This window comes from Cupressus sempervirens, chromosome 5, assembly GCF_028749045.1.
Source record: "Cupressus sempervirens isolate cs-2001-9-10 chromosome 5, ASM2874904v1, whole genome shotgun sequence".
NCBI lineage: Eukaryota > Viridiplantae > Streptophyta > Pinopsida > Cupressales > Cupressaceae > Cupressus > Cupressus sempervirens.
In genome coordinates this window covers 92,249,421-92,268,921 of record NC_143122.1, presented here as the reverse complement: position 1 = coordinate 92,268,921, position 19,501 = coordinate 92,249,421, and the positions used below count along the sequence as shown (strand labels likewise).

The 19,501-nt window shown below is 37.7% G+C and overlaps 1 protein-coding gene across 1 annotated transcript in view; it reads left to right on the top strand.

Annotated features, from left to right (window-relative positions):
• The first annotated feature begins 2,940 nt into the window (after window positions 1-2,940).
• LOC149554702 (integral membrane protein (Protein of unknown function DUF92, transmembrane)) overlaps window positions 2,941-19,501 on the top strand; it is a 106,673-nt gene continuing 90,112 nt past the window's right edge. The window contains exons 1-2 of the mRNA XM_089828754.1: window positions 2,941-3,307; window positions 3,381-3,494. Coding sequence (XP_089684880.1) covers window positions 3,162-3,307; window positions 3,381-3,494 — 260 coding nt within the window. The 5' untranslated portion in view covers window positions 2,941-3,161. The remainder of the gene's footprint in view (window positions 3,308-3,380; window positions 3,495-19,501) is intronic.

Below are 19,501 nucleotides of genomic sequence, written 5' to 3'. Positions count from 1 at the left end.
TGTAAAGGCTCATGCACCCATTAATTGATATAAACAAGGGCAGAGTCCTACTTAGCACCATTTAGAGAGTCAGTTTGTACATAATTAGATTTGTTTTATTAGTTTTAAGCATATTATTTGCATGAAGAGATCTCTCATTCTCAACACAAATTGAGGAGATGATTTGTTATAAATTTAGGAATGTAACATGTATTCCAAGCTAATATTTTGATGCAATAATATATGCTTTTGGTGCTCTCATTCTAAGTGTAGTTATTCTTGCCAGAGTGTGTTATTTTTGTGGATACTTGTTCATAATTATAATGGAGCCAATAGTTTTGTCATGTTGATTTGATTGTGTGATATTTTAGTTATGGTATTTGCCTCATGTTGATGAATCCTATTGACGTACAAAGTTGGAGAAGAGATTTTTGTTCCTACATAGCTTCTCGTCTCACATGAGTGTACTTTTTGTGGCCCTACAATTTGATAAGAAATGAAACATCTTTCAATTATACTAAGTTTCCATCAACAATTGCATCAGTGGATTTGAGGAAGCCCTGCTCCTATTTTCATTGGTTTCCTACCTGATCTTTTCAACAATTTAACTCGTAGGCATATTGTTACCATGTTTTTTGTCTGTTAGGAATTTCCATTTTGCGCTATTTACTTTTATCTCTCATTACCTTATCTTTGCTATTTGCCTTGCTAACCCTTGGTTAAATTATGAATTCATATAGTTGCATTGTTAGATTGCATTCATAAAAAAAAAAATAGAAAATACCAAAAACATATCTCTTTTTGTGTGGTTAATTTTGAAACAACAAGCAGATTTACCATCTTATCCAAAATTGGTTTGAACCAAAAAATGCCTCTTTGTGAACAAATACATTTATCTTCAACTAAGCGGATTCCAGTAGGTCGCAAGATCGCTCAAAACCTTGGAGTTGATCCCATATCAGCTTTTCAAGAGAGGAGTTCGAAAGGATTCCTGCCATTAAGCATCATGCAAAATGATGACTCAACAATTTAGTATAAGCAGACGGTCTTGTGGAGTCTAGAGTGATCATTATTCATTTAGCATGGAGTTCAACATGGAGTAGATGAGAGGAGCAAAGTTGAGCAGAGTTAGTAGGTAAGTGTGGGCTTGGGAAACAAGAAGGTTGCTTGGTGGCTTGCGAGCACAAGTTTAGATTCTTCTTGTGATTTTCTACCAGATTGTGGATTTGGGCTAGCTAGGAGTTTGAATCTTGCGAGGTCTTGTAGAATTACTACTATAATTGCTTTGTACTTGGTCATAACCTGAAAGGCCTTACAGTCAGGCATGTTGGATGTAAATCTTATGATTCTATTATGTGAATTGGTGTTATTTTGAATCTAAATATCTATGCTATTGTTTATATTTCATTGTGTGGTTACTTGCTAGGGGTGAGGGAATCCCCTTTGGGGATTCTCTTGCCTTGTATTGCGTCACACAACAAAAAGCCAATGGAGAAGCACATCAACAACTTCGATATGACCATCCTCATGGAGTACATGATCAATTATCAAAGGATGTAGAGATGCTTATGAATGATTATCATGATTATCATAAGAAAATTGGTTATGATCTTGTTGTTTTATATGAGTGAGAGATGTGACCTTTTGTTGGAGGTAGAAGTCATAGGAATCCTTATAATACAAATAGGGCATTGCCCCAATTATTAAGCAACACTTGAGGTGAGTAATATTAAGTGGAACCTTATTAGTTTATACTTGACTTTACATAAGCACATTACAGAAAATCATAGCTTTAGAATAATATAAACAATTATGACCGATAAAACAACTAGAAAAAATAACGTTGCATTTTTTCTTTCCAAATACAAAAAATATTTTAAACTTTAGAAGCATGCACTATTTGAATACATATAACTTGTAAGAGATCCTATGTCAATCTCTTAAAAGACTATATGCCAAGAAAAGGCTTAAGCCTGGTATGCTTGAAAAATCATGATTTTGTTTAGAAAAAATGAGTTTTTAAATAAAACTAGAAGAGATGAGAGATACGTAAGAGATTCTTGGACCATAAAGGGTACCTAGATCTCAAATTGTCAAATAAGTTAACCTAAAGGGCCAAAAAAAGATGCACTATGCAAATAAAGAATGATCTTTCCCTCAAGAATGATTGATCAAATGGAACAAAAATTGTGTTCGCAAACTTTCAACAGAAATTAAAAAGACATCTTTGATTTTAGATATGCACCATACATATGTAAGATGAAAGCCAATAATAACTTTTGCAAGGCTTGCAGTATTTTTAACATCATAACAATGGAGTTTGAACTAGCTTGCCCCCTCCATGTGATCATAGAACTTAGGAGTTTGAAAATGTGATTATCGAAACCTTTTGATAAAATAAACCACCTAACTATATCAAACATTTGTAAGAGATTCAAATGTCAACTTGAAGTTTACATTACAACTAAAATAGCCTACCTAATTATGTATGTGATCATATAATTTAAAACTTGGAAATACAATTAGCAAAACTTTTAAATGAAAAGATCCACCTAATTAAAATAAACATTAGAAAGAGCAAAATAAACCATAATTAATCAAAATTTAAAAGATTCCAATACCATTTGATTTTTTTCCCTATATTATATATATTTTCCTTTCTTTTTAACTTTGAAAAAAAATTGTAATTTTTTCAAATCTTGTAACTATAAAACTTTAACCAACTTCTCCTTTTAATGCCTACATAACTTGAAGAGCTTAAAATTGATAATTATTTTTTTATAAAATGAAAATTAGTAATTAGATTTATAAAAATTGTAATTGAAAAAAAATCATCATAATTGTGAACTTTTAACTTGTTCCCTCTATAAGACTAAAAAGAAAAGAGTAGGATTATGACAATAATTTTTTTGGGGTTTTAAATGGAAAGACATACCTAACTCAATTAAAAAGAAGGCAATCAGTTAAAAATTCGTTAAAAATTGAGAGATTCCAATGTCATATACGTCCAGGGAACGTGCTCTGACGGAATTTGAATCGCATCTGTTTTATATCCATAAGTGGACGTTAAAATTTTATCTATCTATCTATCTGAACTCTCTATACTTTTTCACGTGTCCAATGACCCCAAAGTTTTCGAGCGTTTAAGCAGAACAGCAGAGTAAGGCAGAGAGTAGGGCAAAATGGATGCTTTGGTCATTAAAGCTTACATAAGTGTGGCGCTTGCGCTAGTTATAGCAGGATGGGCTGTTCGTCGGAAGTCTCTAAATCTCTCGGGTGGTTTAGCTGGATTTGTAGTAATGGCAGCATCAATTATGGCTTCCTACAGGTATTAATATCTCGTATATTTGTTAATGAGACTCTTTTACCTCGAGCTAAAACGGGCCCATGTTTTCGTGAAGGTTTGGAGCTCTTCTCCTCGCATTTTTCTTCACATCGTCCAGGCTTACAAAGCTTGGTGCTGAAAGGAAGCGCAAACGTGATGCTGAGTACAAGGAGGGAGGCCAACGCGACTGGTATTCTTTTTAACGTTTCAATGGATGCATTTTCTTGTTTTTATTTTGTGAAACTTAGAAAGTCTGCGATTTCTATGAAACCATCTGGGCTGAAATATTGATGATTGCACAAGAACTATTGATTTTAATTAGGACTGTATCAATTAAATTTCAGTAATTGATATGGGTAGTATTAAGCTGTAGTACCAACCTGGCAAATGCAAAGAAGCTTATTTTCATTCTTTGCACCCGCTTCTTGTTCAGGGTCGAACAGTTTTTTCCTTGGCAGAAGAGGATTAGAACTCATTTATATATAATTGTGAAAAATTGTAGAAGAATCACAGCTTTTGGTATATATCAAGGAGTCCTTTTCTTAAATAGAAGAACTAGAATGAATAAATGAAATGATTTCTACGTCCACGAGACCAAATGATCTCATATTGTTGGTCGTTGCAAATGTTAGATGAGTGGTAGGACAAGTGGCATATTTTAAAGGTCGCTCTTTTTCTTGCCGATTTGAGTCAGCAACTCTCCCAATTCTCGAAAACAGTTTTCAAAAACTGTACCATGTAATTCACTTTTAGTGCATTCTTTTATTTGGCTTAGATGTTTGTATATCTTGGACGTTAAAGGATGAAATGTTCCTAGGTAAATTCAAAATAGTGGGTCCCAAGCTTGGTTTATGAGAATTTTCAAATCTGATGGAGGTGAAAAGTAAGAAATGCCATCATTCAAAGGTTTGTCTTCGAATGAAGGTACCTTCATTTGAAGGTGAGTCAAAAATCACCCTTGTTGGATTGTGTAAAATGTGAAAAAAGCCTTCAAATGAAGGTGATTTTCATTAATGAAAAAATATGAGCTTTTAAACCTTTCCATCTATGGAATAGAAAGAGTTTTCCATTTATGGAATTCACCTACCATTGGTAGGTTTTTAAATTTTTCTTTTTGTTTTTGAAATCGACATACCTTTGAATAAAAGGTCCTTGAATGCCTTCGAATGAAGTTACCTTTGTTCAAACTTCAAAAGTCCTTGAATACCTCAAATACCTTAGAATGAAGGTACTTTCATTCAAAGGTCTTTCAATTAAGGGCCTTAGAACTGATCTTTCCGTCTTAGGCCACAAATTTTCCTCATATGTTTTTGTTTGCAATCTTGTGTTAGACCAAGAAATGGAATGACTATGACATGATAATTTGCAGGATCATAGCACTTGTAATAAGCTTTCCACCAAACAATTTTGACTTAGGTTGAAATCAGGAGATATATTCCACATCAAGTCAAATTGTGATATTGCTATCAGGATTCTACTGTGATATACTTAGGTTGATTGTTATATTTATTTTTCATTTTATAGTAAACATAAATTTTTCAGCAATTGGTAAGGTCTGAATTCGACAAATGGAAATTAAGAATTTTTTTTTTTAAATTTTGAAAAAAATAGTGTATTATTCAAGGCGTTGAGCTTAGTTGGTTGAAATGTTGGGCTTTCATTGAGAAGACCTAGAATTTTAATCTCTATAGGGACATCTAAAGTGAAATTCTAAGTTGTGACTCTTGGTCTTTCATAGTTGGCTTCTAATATGGATGTGGTCTTTAAATAAAGTGAATTTGTAAGTAGCGACTCTTGGTTTTCCATAGATGATTTGCAAGGCATTTTCTTATAAAAAGGCTTGGATTGGTCTTATACTAATACTTGCATGAGTAGATTTTTTTTGAATGATATGCAATAAAAAAAAAAATTAGTTGCGCACTTATTAGTGATGTTCTTATTTTGACAAAAAAAAAAGTTATTTCAGAAGCATAAAAAAGTCATATTTAACCTCACTCAAGAGATTATAAAAAATGCATTAAATCTATGCTTAAAAATTTATAATTATTATCTTTACATAGATAAAGTTATGCTTTATAGAAGTAACTTCACTTTCTAAAAATACTGTTAACCTAAGTTATCGGTTCAAATTTGAATGTGGATACAGAGATGAGTACCTGGTACGTGGATACATGATTGTTTTGGGGGTTTCGATGTGTTTGGGTATGTGTATATATATATTATAAATTTATATAAATATAGACCAATTTTTTAAAGAAATATATAGAATTAGATCATTTAATATCACTACCAATGTCAAATGGAAAATAAATATTAAATGCCAATTGATAGTTCACAAGCATTCAAATAAGCCGTATCATATATGTCTATCTTCATGATTCCAATGAAAATAAGGAAATCATTACGATTTCAAAATGTAGTTCATGATTCATCGATCATCAAAGGGTTATCCAAAAAACCAGCATCATCTTTGCTTGTTCCAGTTTCAGCATCATTTGAATCCAAAGTGGTTCCACTCACACTAGATGCACCATGTGTAGGGATGTAATCATTATCATCATAAGCTATACTGAGTCTAGTAAGACCCTCAATGGTTGCATCCAAGTTGGCACAATCAGGGGCTACATTGCAAAGCTTTAGTGCCCCATCCTTGTAGTTTTCCTCCTTATATGACAAAAGATGCAAATTGGAATGCATAAAAATCAAGTCTTCAACTATTTTTGAACCCAATTCCATTCAATGGAAAAAAAACTTGCAACCTACATGGTTTTCACAAAAATAAAAATAAAAATGCGAAGTAAATTAAAGAATGTAAGTACTAAATTATAGAATACAACTAGGAAAAAAACAAACAAAATTAACCTACCTATGAAAAGATCTTGATTGCAAGAGGTTGGAGGTACCCAAAATTTTGACCATGGTACTAACATGTAATAGCTTGTGATAGCAAACAAGCAAAGTTCTTTCCTAACTTATATTTGCACTTCTTCATCTAGGAAGAGTCTATCAAATGCCCTTTTGTACCCATCAGCAACTTCTTCATCTCTATATTGTGCTAATCTCTCTGAAATAGAAGTGCTTTCTTTCTATAGTACCTTAGAGATAGGGCATATGCAAGGAGGTGCAAGGGTTGATCATCTCTTCCCAAGGATGATGGATGATTGATTCCAACTTATTGTATAAGATTTTTACATTCTATGGGGTCATTCTCATATTTTGGTATTTCCAATTTTACTTTCTCTACCATTGTGTCCATGCTATCACGGACATTCCCCAAACAAGATGCATTTGTATAAACAACTCGAAGCATAGTCATGATAGGCTCGGTGAATTCTAATACATATTCCACACTAGTCCATCAACTATCATCCAAGGCTAATGATTTTCCCTTTTGGGCCCTCTTTGAATGTGAAGCCTTCCATACACACCATTGCTTGCAAATAACCATTTGGCACAATGCTTCTCACACCTTGAGAATTCGTCTCGTAACACAGTATGAGATGCAAATCGTTCCTCAACAACCTAAGTAAGTTAATAACAATATGTCAATATCAATATGTAAATAGCACTTTGAACAATAAAAATTAAGAAAATTTATATACAAATTGATAAATGAACATGACCTACAATTTATTAAAACTAAATAAACAAAATAAATTTAGTATTTACCTTCAACAATTCCTATCTTGAGAAAATTTTGAATATTGATTGTGACATTTGGTGATTCGTCACAAACATCTGAATCTCTTCACCCTCTTCGTATATTTGTTTCACCCACTCCATTTGAGTGCTAGTTTGTTGCATCACCAAGTTGAGGGAGTGTATGGTGCTTGGTGTCCAAAACATGTGTTCATATCGGCCCTCAACCAAAACACCTGCACCCCGTCAATTTTCTGCATTTTTCATGATTACTCACACACATTCTCACTACCCACCATCTCTATGGACTCGAGAGAATTCTGGAAATGAACTGTAAGAATTCTGGAAATAAACTGTGCATCTTTCATTTCCCAGTCACAATTAACTGCCCTAAAAAACATTGCCCCTTCGGGGGACATTGCAATAACATTAATAAATGGACGGTTTTTGATATCTTTCCATCCATCAAAAACAATATAAATACCTAATTCAATACAAGAATCTCTAATTGGTTGAAGGGAGGTCTTTATAACATTCTTCTTTTTTTTGCAACAAGGTGGTACATACCTTTTCAAACTTGGGACTTGTGAAACCAGCCAGTGCACTATTGATTGCCAATACCATTTTCCACTAACATGGTGATCTCACCAGGTTTAAGGAAGATCATTGGCATAGAGGCAACATGCAATTTCTTGTTCAGCAATGTCTCTTGGCTCCACTTTGAATGCCTCTTTTGTGGGTGGTAATTTGTACTTTATCTTGTTCTTCCGCTCTTGGTATAGGCACAAATGGATGTTTGTAGGCTGCAACTGAATCGGTGGGTAAATACCTTTTTTCCTGGCTCCACCTGTATAAGCAGTTTGTTTTGATATTAGAACCAATCTATCAGCCTCTTGTTCTTTTAAAAATCTTGCTATCTGGGTCTTGACACATTCCAGTCCCTTCACCAGCAAGGCCCATAAAGTGAAGTTGTACTTGAGAATATGAGCTATTTTTTGGCTTAGTATTACAATAATTACACTTACCAAACATATGCCCCACTTCGTGGAAACTTTAAAATTCTTGTGGTATGCCTCCACGAAGGAGGTGCTTTATCAATTTTGAATTTATTAGTTCCTTCCCCATCCATTGAATTTTCACTACACATCATTCTTGCAATCTGATTTCTTGCCATTATAAGACATAAAATAAATTTAAATTAAAAAAAAAGGAATACACGTATACAAGTGAAAACAAAAGATACAAAAACATTATAACAGAGTTAAATTTGGTTCTTTATTTCTTAAAAAAATAAAGAAAAAAATCCTGAAAAATGTCATCCCAAACTTGAAAAAACTCATTAGAATCTAAAAACAATTCATTAGGAGCTTCAAGAATAGGGTCAAATGGTTACCTTGGATGCTTAGATCTCCTTTGTGGAAGCTATTTGGCACCCCATGGATGATCCTCATGGAAAATAGTCACCTGCCCTTCGAAATGCCAAAATGGAGATAAATGAGAAGAGAGCAAATATCAAATAAAATGATACATTTTTAACAATGAATGACCTCATAAAGAGTTGTTTTAGGGTTTTGTAGAATAATAAAAAGCTATTTTTTAAGCACATGGTATAAGTCAAAATTTTACTTTTAAAAAGTTTTTAAGTGAAAATTAGGCATTGGGCATCCGAATGTGCCCGAGTGCATGTGGATGCTCACAAGGAACACATTTTCTCCCTTGCACCATATGGGAGTAGAAATGGAGGTGAGGTGTGTGGATGCTCACATGGACTGCATTTTCCCCTTGTGGGTGCATCCAGATGCATTGCGCTCATAGGGAGCTCATTTTTTCCCTGGGGGTGCATCCAGATGTGCTTACCATATGGGAGTAGAAATGGAGTTGGGGTGTGCAGATGCTCACAGGGATTGCATTTTCTCCTTGTGGGTGCATCCAGATGTATTGTGCTTAAGCATATTTGGATGCACCCCTAGGAAGAAAATACAATCCCTATGACCTTCCACACACACCACCTCTATTTCTACTCCCATATGGTGCAAAAAATAAAACCCTCTCCTCCCACTGTTCTTTAGGTGTTGTCCATTTGCTTGTCTTGCATCTAAACATATGAGATCTAGTCCTTTGTTGAGCAAACAAGATCATTTCCCTCCATTTGAGTTCAACCCTTATAAATAATCTTTCACAATGCTTATAAGTCGTTTTAATTGTGTAATGGAGTCGTGATTTTGTACTTGTGTTATTCCTCAACATCATTGGTATAAAATTTTCATTCACAAAGTTTTAATGTTGTTAAGTTTGGAGCATTTGTTTAGGGGAATGTTCCAAATTCACATCTATTTGTGATTCATTCATGTGTTCTTTTGTGCAACTCTTCATCTCTTTTAGTTTTAGCCCAAATCCACTTGTTGGTCTTCATGTTTTATGTTTCTTTCTAGTGACATAATAACTGTCATAGCATTCACTTATAACATGAAAGTACCTATCTCAATAAGGATAATTTCATAGGGAATTGGAATCTTAAATCTATTTTTTTATTAGATTCTTTGGATGCTTTTTATTTGCCCCCATTTGAAACTCAACATTCGTCTAGCCTAAACTTCTCACCCGTACAACACTACTAGTGCGACAAAGTGTCTAAAATAGGACCTTGGTGGTCTCCCAATACCATAATTTCATCTTCTTTCATCAATTGTGGAGTTTTCATAGAGCTTTCCAATCTCTTTGTATTATTTTCATTGTACATATGTTTCAGCTAAGTTTGTTCTGAAAATTTAAGGCTAAGCTGCTTGTATTCTTTGTATTCGACGTCACATAGACTTTCATTCAAACTCAAAGTCGAAATCCTTCTTGTTCCTTTTCAATGAGAAAATCAGAATTTTGGTTTTGCCAATGGTCACTTGCATTCCAATTTTTTCACAGAAGAGCTCTAAATTCTGTAGATGACCTCTAAAATCTTGGTTGTCTCTGGTGTTAGAGTTAGAGCATCATTATTAAAGTAGGAGTTTCATTGCATACTTGTCCAAGTGGACTCCTTTGGCTCCAGATTTGTTTGTCCAATCTTCTAGCTTAGCAATGTATAGCCCAAAAGTTGGGGAGAGTAGTCTTGTTTGACACTTATATCATTCAAACTTTTAGACAACCCTTGTATTATGATTTGAGCTTTGATTTTCTCATTTAATTTATCCTAGACCTTTTCAACTAGGTGTTGGAGCATGACATAACGATTGAAGTTGAGTGTTTGGGTCTAAAATGTGCTTGCTCCTTTGCTCTCTTTCTACATTCCTCCACCCAACTACCGATTCTATGTTCTATCATACTCTCAAAGAGAGCAAAGAGAGGATTGAATGACTTTTTAGCTCTCCATTGTTGAACAATGGTATGGTTAAAGTGGTTGTTTAAACTGTTGGAAACCTTTTCATTTGATTTCTTTGAAATTTTTATTGATTGCTAGGATTTCATCTCCCCATTTTAGATTCTTTGTTTGTAGGTTCTCTTTTTTCTCAATCTCTACGTGTTGCTAGTCTTTTAATCTTTTGTATGATGCCTTTAGTCAGGAAAAGATCCTCACTCACAATGATAGTAGGAGGTGCATCTTTTTCGTTTTCATGCTCATAAAACTATTTTGCATAGCCTAGCTATTGACTGGCTGTTGTGCTGTTCTCTGTCTGTGTATTTTTCTAATGTAGCTACCTCCAAAATCTCTCTGTTCATGCTTGCCCAGGTAAATCATCTCTTTTCCTTCCAGTTCTTGTGCATTCTTCTATTTTTGTTCTTACAAATCATGCAGCTTTATTTTTGGTTTTCCTTTGTTCTTCCTGCTGGTTTCTTTAGTGATATCTACATCCCCTTGCATTTTTCTTCATCCCATGGGTTTATTGGAAAGATAATTTTTTTCTTATTTTCAGGTTTAACTCATTTGGATGTGTTTAGGGTTTCTTGAATGGTGTGCATTAGCTGCTTTCTCTTAGTAGAATTAGGAAACTATATGATGCTGGGAGCTCTCCTACTTTCTTCTTCTTGCTCGTATTCAAGGCAGCCCTGAAGGCTTACTGATTTTCTTCTATCATGAGCCCCGAAGGCTTGCTGATTTTCTCCTATCAAGAGGATGTCTTCTTTGAATAAATGCTTATTTTGGTTGATCCATTTGTACTTGTCATGCTGTTTGTGCCTTTGTAATTGAAAATTTCATAGAAACTAGTTTCTGATCTGATTTAAGCGCCACAAGGGAATCTTTGACTTCTAGCTTCTCTATTCTAGATATGCAATTTTGTAAGCATTTTGCATATTCAATTACTATTATGGTAAAATAATCAATGTGTTATTAAACAAAGATCATAAATGATCTATATATACAAGTATACACAAGAATGTTTCTATAATGAACAAACAAAGAGAAATAGAAACATATGAAGAGAGAAAGAGAAACTCTCCTTATTGAACAGAGAGAGAATACGGACACAGAGAAGAAGAGCGACCATTAGAAATAGAAGTAAATCTACGGAAGAGAGAGAAACAAAATTATAGAGATTTTACTCTAATACCCTTCTTTAATGGTCAATCTAACTTCAAAACAAAAAAATTGTAGGAGAATCCTCAAAAGGCGTAAAAGGTAGACTCGAGCTGTCAACGAGCTCTACATGTTCTGCAATATTGGCCTGTGGCTAAGACCTTCCTTGCTTCTGTTGGTCAGAAGCAATGCGAGTCCTACATTCTTGGATCACAAGACCAAATTTCTGGGAATGGTTGCACTGGATTTGCTTCTTCTTGGAGCTATCCTTTATCCTTGAGAAAGGATTGGGCTGAAAATCCTTGTTTAGAGGATGAAGGAGCATTGCTGCCAAACTGTTGTTTCCAATGGTCCTGTTGTAGAAGTTCGGTGCACAAATCTGGAAATTTGAGGTCAACATTAGTTGCAGTAATGTTGAGCGTCTGAATAAAGTGCTCATAGGATGATGGTAGACCATATCCTCTTCATCCATTGTACGACCAATGGCCTCAAGCTGATCTCTGATGTCCTTAATCTTTAGAAGATGTTCCTGTAAGGACATGTGCTCATCCATAATAATAGAGAATAACTGATTCTTTAGAAAGAAGGCTTTGCTTTTATCTAATGTCTTGTGGAGATCCTTCAGTGTTTTCCAGATCTCTGCAGCTGTCTTGCCGGACAACACTTGAGACAGTTGATCTTTAGTAATTGAAAGCTTAATAAGCATAACTGCTTCATGATTACGCTCATCAAACTTCTCTCGAGTAGCATCAACTTGTGGTAGGATGAGTCTCGATACCCAAAACAAGTGCCTCAAGGCGACGGTACTCGAAGATTGTTGTCATTCTTTGCTTCTAGGTGTTGTAGTTCTTTTCATTGAATTGCTGACTGCCTTCTAAGAGAAGATTGGTGAGAGATGCCATGAGACTTTAAAAATGTGAATATCTGAACATGCACAAAAGTTGAGGTAGATTGATGGAAGACATAGAAAAAAATAAAAGGACACCCAAAAGAGAGCTCGAAAAACTTAGAAAGAATCAGAAATTAGATTCTGTATCGATTGGCTGGAAAATCGAGGCATGGAAAACGATGCATTTAGAAAAAAAAAACACTGACCCTGTTGATATCTGCAGCAAAAAGTTTTTAAAAACGACATGGAAAAAGAGAGTTTCAAAAGAAACCCTATCTGTTTTTGAAAAAAGCCTAAAAAAAGGCAGATGTGACTGTAAAAATGGTGGAAAAATGCAAGCCTTTGTTGCGAATCAATTTAAGAAACCTTGGACAACAAAAATGGCAGCTGCTGTTTAAGAAAGACACCCAAAAAGCTACGGATTTGCAAAAACAAAAACAAAAATGCTCAGAACAATGATGCCCAAAAGAAAAAACATGCTAAATATAGAGTAGATTCTCTTCCAAACAAACATTGCTAAGAAACCCTACTTGGGTTTGAGGAAGAAACGAATTCCTGCAAAAAGAAGAAAGAGAAAAAAACAAAATGAACACACTCAGGCAAAGGTTTTCAAAAATCTTAAGAGTCAAAAAATTTCAAGAAGAAATTAAAGATTTTCAAAATCTAGCTCAAAAAATAATTCAAGAAATTTCAATATTGAAATTATTAATTTTTGGAAAAAATAGCTCTAATACCATATTATGGTAAAATAATGAATGTTTATATTAAACAGAGATCATAAATAATCTTTATATACAAGTATACACAAAAATGTTTCTATAACGAACAAAAAGAGAGAAATAGAAAAATTCTGAAGAGAGAAAGTTGTCGTCGGTAGAAATTGTGTATCGGCCGACGGGTCCCTTTGGAAAGGAAATTGTGTATCAGCCGACTGGTCTCTTCGGAAAAGTTCTTGTTATGTAGCTGACGGGTAAGTAGTTATGTAGCGACATGTTGTATGTGGCCGACGGACTCCTTCGGGAAAGTTCTTCGGAAAGTATTTATAACCCCTTCGGGAAGCATTGTATGGAGGGGATCATCAGATCGTAGATCATATTATCCAAGTATAATGCACTGTGGGCATATGCGAATAATAATAAGAGTTTTGCTGGTTGCTGTTTATGTTCGTATTCCTTGTCTGTGTGCGTTTCTTAATTAACTTATGCGGTAAACATTTGGCGCCGTTGCCCTATGGACTTGGTACGCAGGCAGGCGGATATGAATTAAATGCCGAATCAGTTGAACAAAGATAAGAATAAGCTGAAAGAAAAATATGACATACGTGTTGCGCAGGAAAATTTAATTCTGGCTCAGTAGATAGAGCGTCGAAGGAGATTTCAAAAAATTGCCGACGGAAACAAGAGCACGGAAGGATTGTTGAGGGAGACTCGACAACGGCTTGATTTGGTGGAAGAAGCAAGGGAGGAGTTTTTGAACTTGCATACGCCCCGGGAAGAGAATCCTGACGGAAGGAGATCGACTCGCACGGCTCGGAGTGTCGACGGAGCACGAGCATGGAGTGACTTCTTCGTCCGAGATATACTTCCGGAACGAACAACTTCGGTTGACGAACCCTCTTCTTCACCAAATAGCGCGGGTGTTGAAAACAACGCGGAAGCAGAAAACAGCGTGGGTATTCAAAACAGTGCAGAAAACAGCGCGGGTGTGCAGAACAGCGCAGGTGTTCAAAACAGCACAGTAGCTCAGAACACCGCGGGTGCTCAAAATAGCGCGGGAGTGCAAAACAACGCAGGTACACAACAAAACCCCCAACATATAGTGGTAATGGCAGGTTCGAAGGAAAAATTGCCTAAATTTGATGGTGATGAAGCAGCTGATCCCATTCGACATTGTAAAACCTGTGAAACGATTTGGAGAGCTAATGGCATAACGGATACAAACGAACGGATCCGACAATTTCCCACTACCCTACGGGGTGTTGCGATTGATTGGTTTACTGATGCTGATCCATAGAAATTAAATAGTTGGGATAACATTAAGAAGGAGTTCATCGCAGAATTTCAACTTTTGCGTGATGATAATGAAATTGTAGCCGAGATATTCAATACCAAGCAAAAGAAGAATGAAACAGTACGGGTCTTCGCCAGGAGGTTGAAGGACTTAATCAGTAAAATGGAGAATAAGCGGGCAGATGGGCTCTAGAAAAGATGGTTCATTGAAGGCCTTCACCCGAAGTTGCGGAAAAAGATGAAGATCGTGCCACCATCGACATACGATGAAGCGTACAATCGGGCAATGAACCTCGAAAGTGACCAGAAGACAAAGAAGAAGAAGAAGAACAACTCGTTCGATTCAGATGACGATGCATCTCCAGGAGAGGATAGCAGCAATGACGAGGGAAGCAACAGGAAGGTCCGTGCCCTCCAGAAGGACATGATTCGGATGATGAAGGAATTCAAAAACATGAACAAGGAGACTAAGGGCAATGACCTATGGTGCACGGAGTGCAAGAAAGAAGGCCATACAAAGGGATCCTGCTCGAAAGATCAATTTTGTGAGATTTGCCAGATTCTGGGACACTCGGTAAAGGAATGCCCTTTCAATTTGAAAGCAAGAACACCGCAGCAAGTGTTCCTAACGCAGGAGGCATCCCCGTCAGGAGGGAACGGGAATACCAGTACTGAAGGTGCCACATTGGGAGGATATAGAAACAATCAGCGCGGTCAAAACAACAACAATAATGGCGGGAGGAGTCGAATCCAGTACGATGCCAATGGCCGGCCGATAGTTCAATGCCGCGTATGCAATTTGTGGGGTCACTTCGCCCGAGAGTGTACAACGACGAACACACCGAAGTTGCTATGCCGATGGTGTGGACCTGAAGATCATGATGATACTAAGTGCCCGAAGTCCGGAATAAACTTGGTTACCGTAGGGACAGACAAAGAAGAAGTTCTGACAATCACTCGGAAGCAGGCGAAGCTATACCCTGACCCACCGGAAGAAAAAAAGAGACTGGAGGAAGCAAGGGCAGAGATCCAGAAAGCAACACAGGTAGAAATGACACACCTGAAGGACCCGCCAAGTACCTCAGTCCGGAATTGTACAGAACAGAACATTGTACGACAAATATTGCAAGCCGAGATACCCGTCAGGATAAGTGATCTGTTGCTCACTATGCCTCAGCTCCGATTGGCACTCACAAACATCATTCCCGCTGCTCAACTACTAGGAGAACATGGAAGGAAGCAGGAAAGTGGAGCAAGTGCAGCGGACAAAAAGGAGAAGGAAAGTGGCACAAGTGCAGAAGATCCGATGCTGTTAGCTCTTTCATCTGGACGCTATCCGGCAGTCGTTGAAATGGGAATTCTCAGGACTGTATTGACAGAAACAATTGTGGACGGAGGGTCTGGTGTCAATGTGTTGCCTGAAGACACTTGGAAAAAGTTGGGACAGCCGACATTATGGCCGCCTACATTCCAGCTGCTAACGGCCGATCAACATGGAATCAAGCCATTGGGAGTCCTGACAGCACAACCGGTGATGATTGGAACACAACCATTCTTGTTGGATTTCGTCGTGAACCCACTGAAGCGGAGAGGATATGATGCCATTTTGGGCCGGGGGTGGCTGATACAAGCCAAGGCGAAGCACGATTGGAAGAAAAATACTTTATCACTTGAAAGCAAAGGCCGGAAGTATGTCATTGATCTACACACTCAGATGGTTGGAGAAGAAGCTCTATCGTCGGATTCTGAAGTAGAAGACCATGAGAGGAGACAGAGTATGGAACTCGATCAGGAGGGAGTCCTACGATTGGAAGGAGATGACGATTTGGATTCAGTAAATGGTCTTTACCACTGGTAGATAGAGGATTACGAGCTCTTTCCAAGGTGTAATATGCTAAGGATCGACGAAGGTAAGAAAGAAGGAAATGAATGTCCGAAGGAACACAGAGAAGCCGACGGGGAAAATGAATGTCTGAAGGAACATGGAGAAGCCGAAGGAGGAAATGAATGTTCAAAGCAACACAGAAAAGCCGAAGAAGGAAACGCGGGTATGACTGAAGCTGAAGAACATAACATACAGTACGAACCCAAAAGAAGGAAAGATTCTACTGTACGACTGTGCCGGAAGAAAGTATTACGTCGAACCACAAATATAGCAGAAAGGTACCGGCAGCAAGGAAGACATACGATACCGTCTGCACAGGCAACAAAGAGGAAGGGCTCAATAAAAGTTGTAGCAGTACAGAGTGAAAGTGTTATTGATGGACAGAAGGGGCAGTTGACGGAGTCCATGGTAAGGAGCTTCGGGAACAAACTGGGCGATATGGAGATGACACAGAACAGGCGTAGCAGGTTTCAACTCGGATAGTGGGTGTTGAAGTACGACGATCGGAATGAGATCAAACCAGGCAAGTTCAAAATTAAATGGGTCAGGCCGTACCAGATGCGGGAAGTAAGCAATAACGGAGCAATAAAACAATGGATGCTAGACCGAAAGGAAGTATTCGATGTAGTGAAGAGGCCGAAGTTGAATGTTTGCAATGAAAGAAGTAACGCACCCCTGTGGATGAATAACTGAGAGAAGACTGTAAGTACTGTATATATGTAAATATTGTACATAATTGTTCCAGAAGTGAGATTTTCAAAAAAACTTAAAAAAAAAAAAAGAAAAAAAGAAAAAAGTACCGTACGGATTTTGTTTGCTCACCGTACGGTTTTTACTTGGTTTTGAGTTGTACGGTTTTTAAGTTGGGAACTAGTGTACGGTTTATTAAACGCTGAAGCACCATATGGATTTAACCTGCTCATCATACGAAATTTGGAGGAAGAGTACGGTTTTGCAGATTGTAAAGTCTGAGAGGTACAGCTTTCTAGCAAGTGTACAGTTTTTCCCTTCCCTGGAAAGTACGGATTTTATGTAGTTTGGAATTCATCATTTTGCAGGTTTTTGAAAGGAGCTAAAGTGAAGACAATGTACAGATTTTTGAGCTTTGAACAATACGGGTTTTAATGTATGATGTACGGATTTTATAACAGTGATGCACTGTATGGATTTCCATCATTCCTGCCATACGGATTCAGGGAGGGAAACTGTTGTATGGATTTGTGGTCTTCTGGTGCAGGCAGACTATGTACGGATTTTATGTAGTCATCGTACGGCTTTTGATCTTTATCACCGTACGGACTTTTCAGATGCAGTGTGGCCATACAGATTTATCAGATGCAGTCGTACGGCTTTTGAGTCCCTATCACTGTACGGGCTTTTCAGATGCAGTGTGGCCGTACGGATTTATCAGATGCAGTCGTACGGCTTTTGAGTCCCTATCACCGTACTAACTTTCAGATGTAGTGTGGCCGTACGAATTTATCAGATGCAATCAGATAGGCACCGTACGGATTTCATAGTGAATGGAAGAATACCGTACGGCTTCCTTATGTACCACACGGTGTTTAGGGCAAGGAGTGCCGTACGGATTTCAGGAAAAGTACCGTACGGCTTCATACTTGAAGGAGAGAGTGCCCTACGGTTTTTCACATCTGAAGGATGATGTACGGTTTTCCAAATAAATTAATATGTGCAGTACGGTTTTGTAGACAAGTACGGCTTTTCTAGAAGATTGAAATAGTGAAGACGCCTTCAGAATTGTTTCATCAAAACCGATGTGCGTGGCAGCTCCAGGAAGGAGGCATACATATGCAATCAGCAAATTGAAGCCGTACGGATTTCATCACAGAAGGGTGACAGGAGGTTTTCTATAAGAAAAAAAAAAAAATGACGACAGAATCAAGTTGCTCAAAATGAGTATCAGATGATGCCATAGGGAAGGGGAAGCATCAGCGATTGCCAGAAAGAGTGTAGAATTGGCAGAAAATGGTACTGCGACAGGGAGCGCACCCAGGGCGTTGCCCCAGGACCCCGCGTTGCCCCCTGGACCCCCAGTCGTTGCGGATATCAGTCGTGGGTGTTTACCGTACAGGTAAAGAAGTCAACACATACAGACAATAATAGCAGAATCGCCAAATGTTTACCGTACAGGTAAAGAAGTCAACACATACAGACAATAATAGCAGAATTATATTCGCAATAGTAGATGAATGATGAATGATGCTTTACAATGATCCCAGACGGGATATAAATACTACTGCCGAACCTTCCCGAAGGAGTCCGTCGGCCACAATTATTCTATCCGTTACAAACTATTTACCGCCGGTCCGTCGGCTACAGAATATCGAAACACTGCCGGACCGTCGGCTACAGAATACAGAAACACCGCCGGACCGTCGGCTATAGAAACATCGCCGGACCATTGGCTACAGAAGCATCGCCGGACCGTCGGCTACAGAATACAAAATACCGCCGGAACCATCCAGTCGGCTAACAGTGGGAGTCTGACCAGTTGAGAAGAGTTGAAGTTGCTGCAGGCATGGACTTTTTGTGTACCAGAGGTAGTGGGAGTAGGTGTTGGCTGTGAGGCTGTCTTGGTGGATGCGTAGAGAGCTCGGGAGGAGCTGATCATCCAGTTGGAGGCAGTGCAGCGACATTTGGCTCAGGGTACCGAGGAGTTGGAAGCAGAGAAAGCAGCATAGGTGGCTATCAAGGTCAGCTTGAAGAGTCAGTATTGTGTTAGCAAAGGCTATAGATGCAATGGGATGAATGTGAAAGTGATATTGTTGTATTAGTTGTTTGAGTTTTGTTCTGTAGTCGTCAGGAGACGACTTTTCTTTTTGAGGGGGATGATGTCGTCGGTAGAAATTGTGTATTGGCCAACGGGTCCCTTCGGAAAGGAAATTGTGTATCAGCCGACGGGTCCCTTTGGAAAAGTTCTTGTTATGTAGCTGACGGGTAAATAGTTATGTAGCGACATGTTGTATGTGGCCGACGGACTCCTTCGGAAAAGTTCTTCGGAAAGTATTTATAACCCCTTCGGGAAGCATTGTATGGAGGGGATCATCAGATCATAGATCATATTATCGAAGTATAATGCACTGTGGGCATATGCGAATAATAATGAGAGTTCTGCTGGTTGCTATTCATGTTTGTATTCCTTGTCTGTGTGCGTTTCTTAATTAACTTATGCGGTAAACAAAAGTTTCCATATTGAATAGAGAGAGAATATGGAAACATAGAAGAAGAGTGACCATTAGAAATAGAAGTA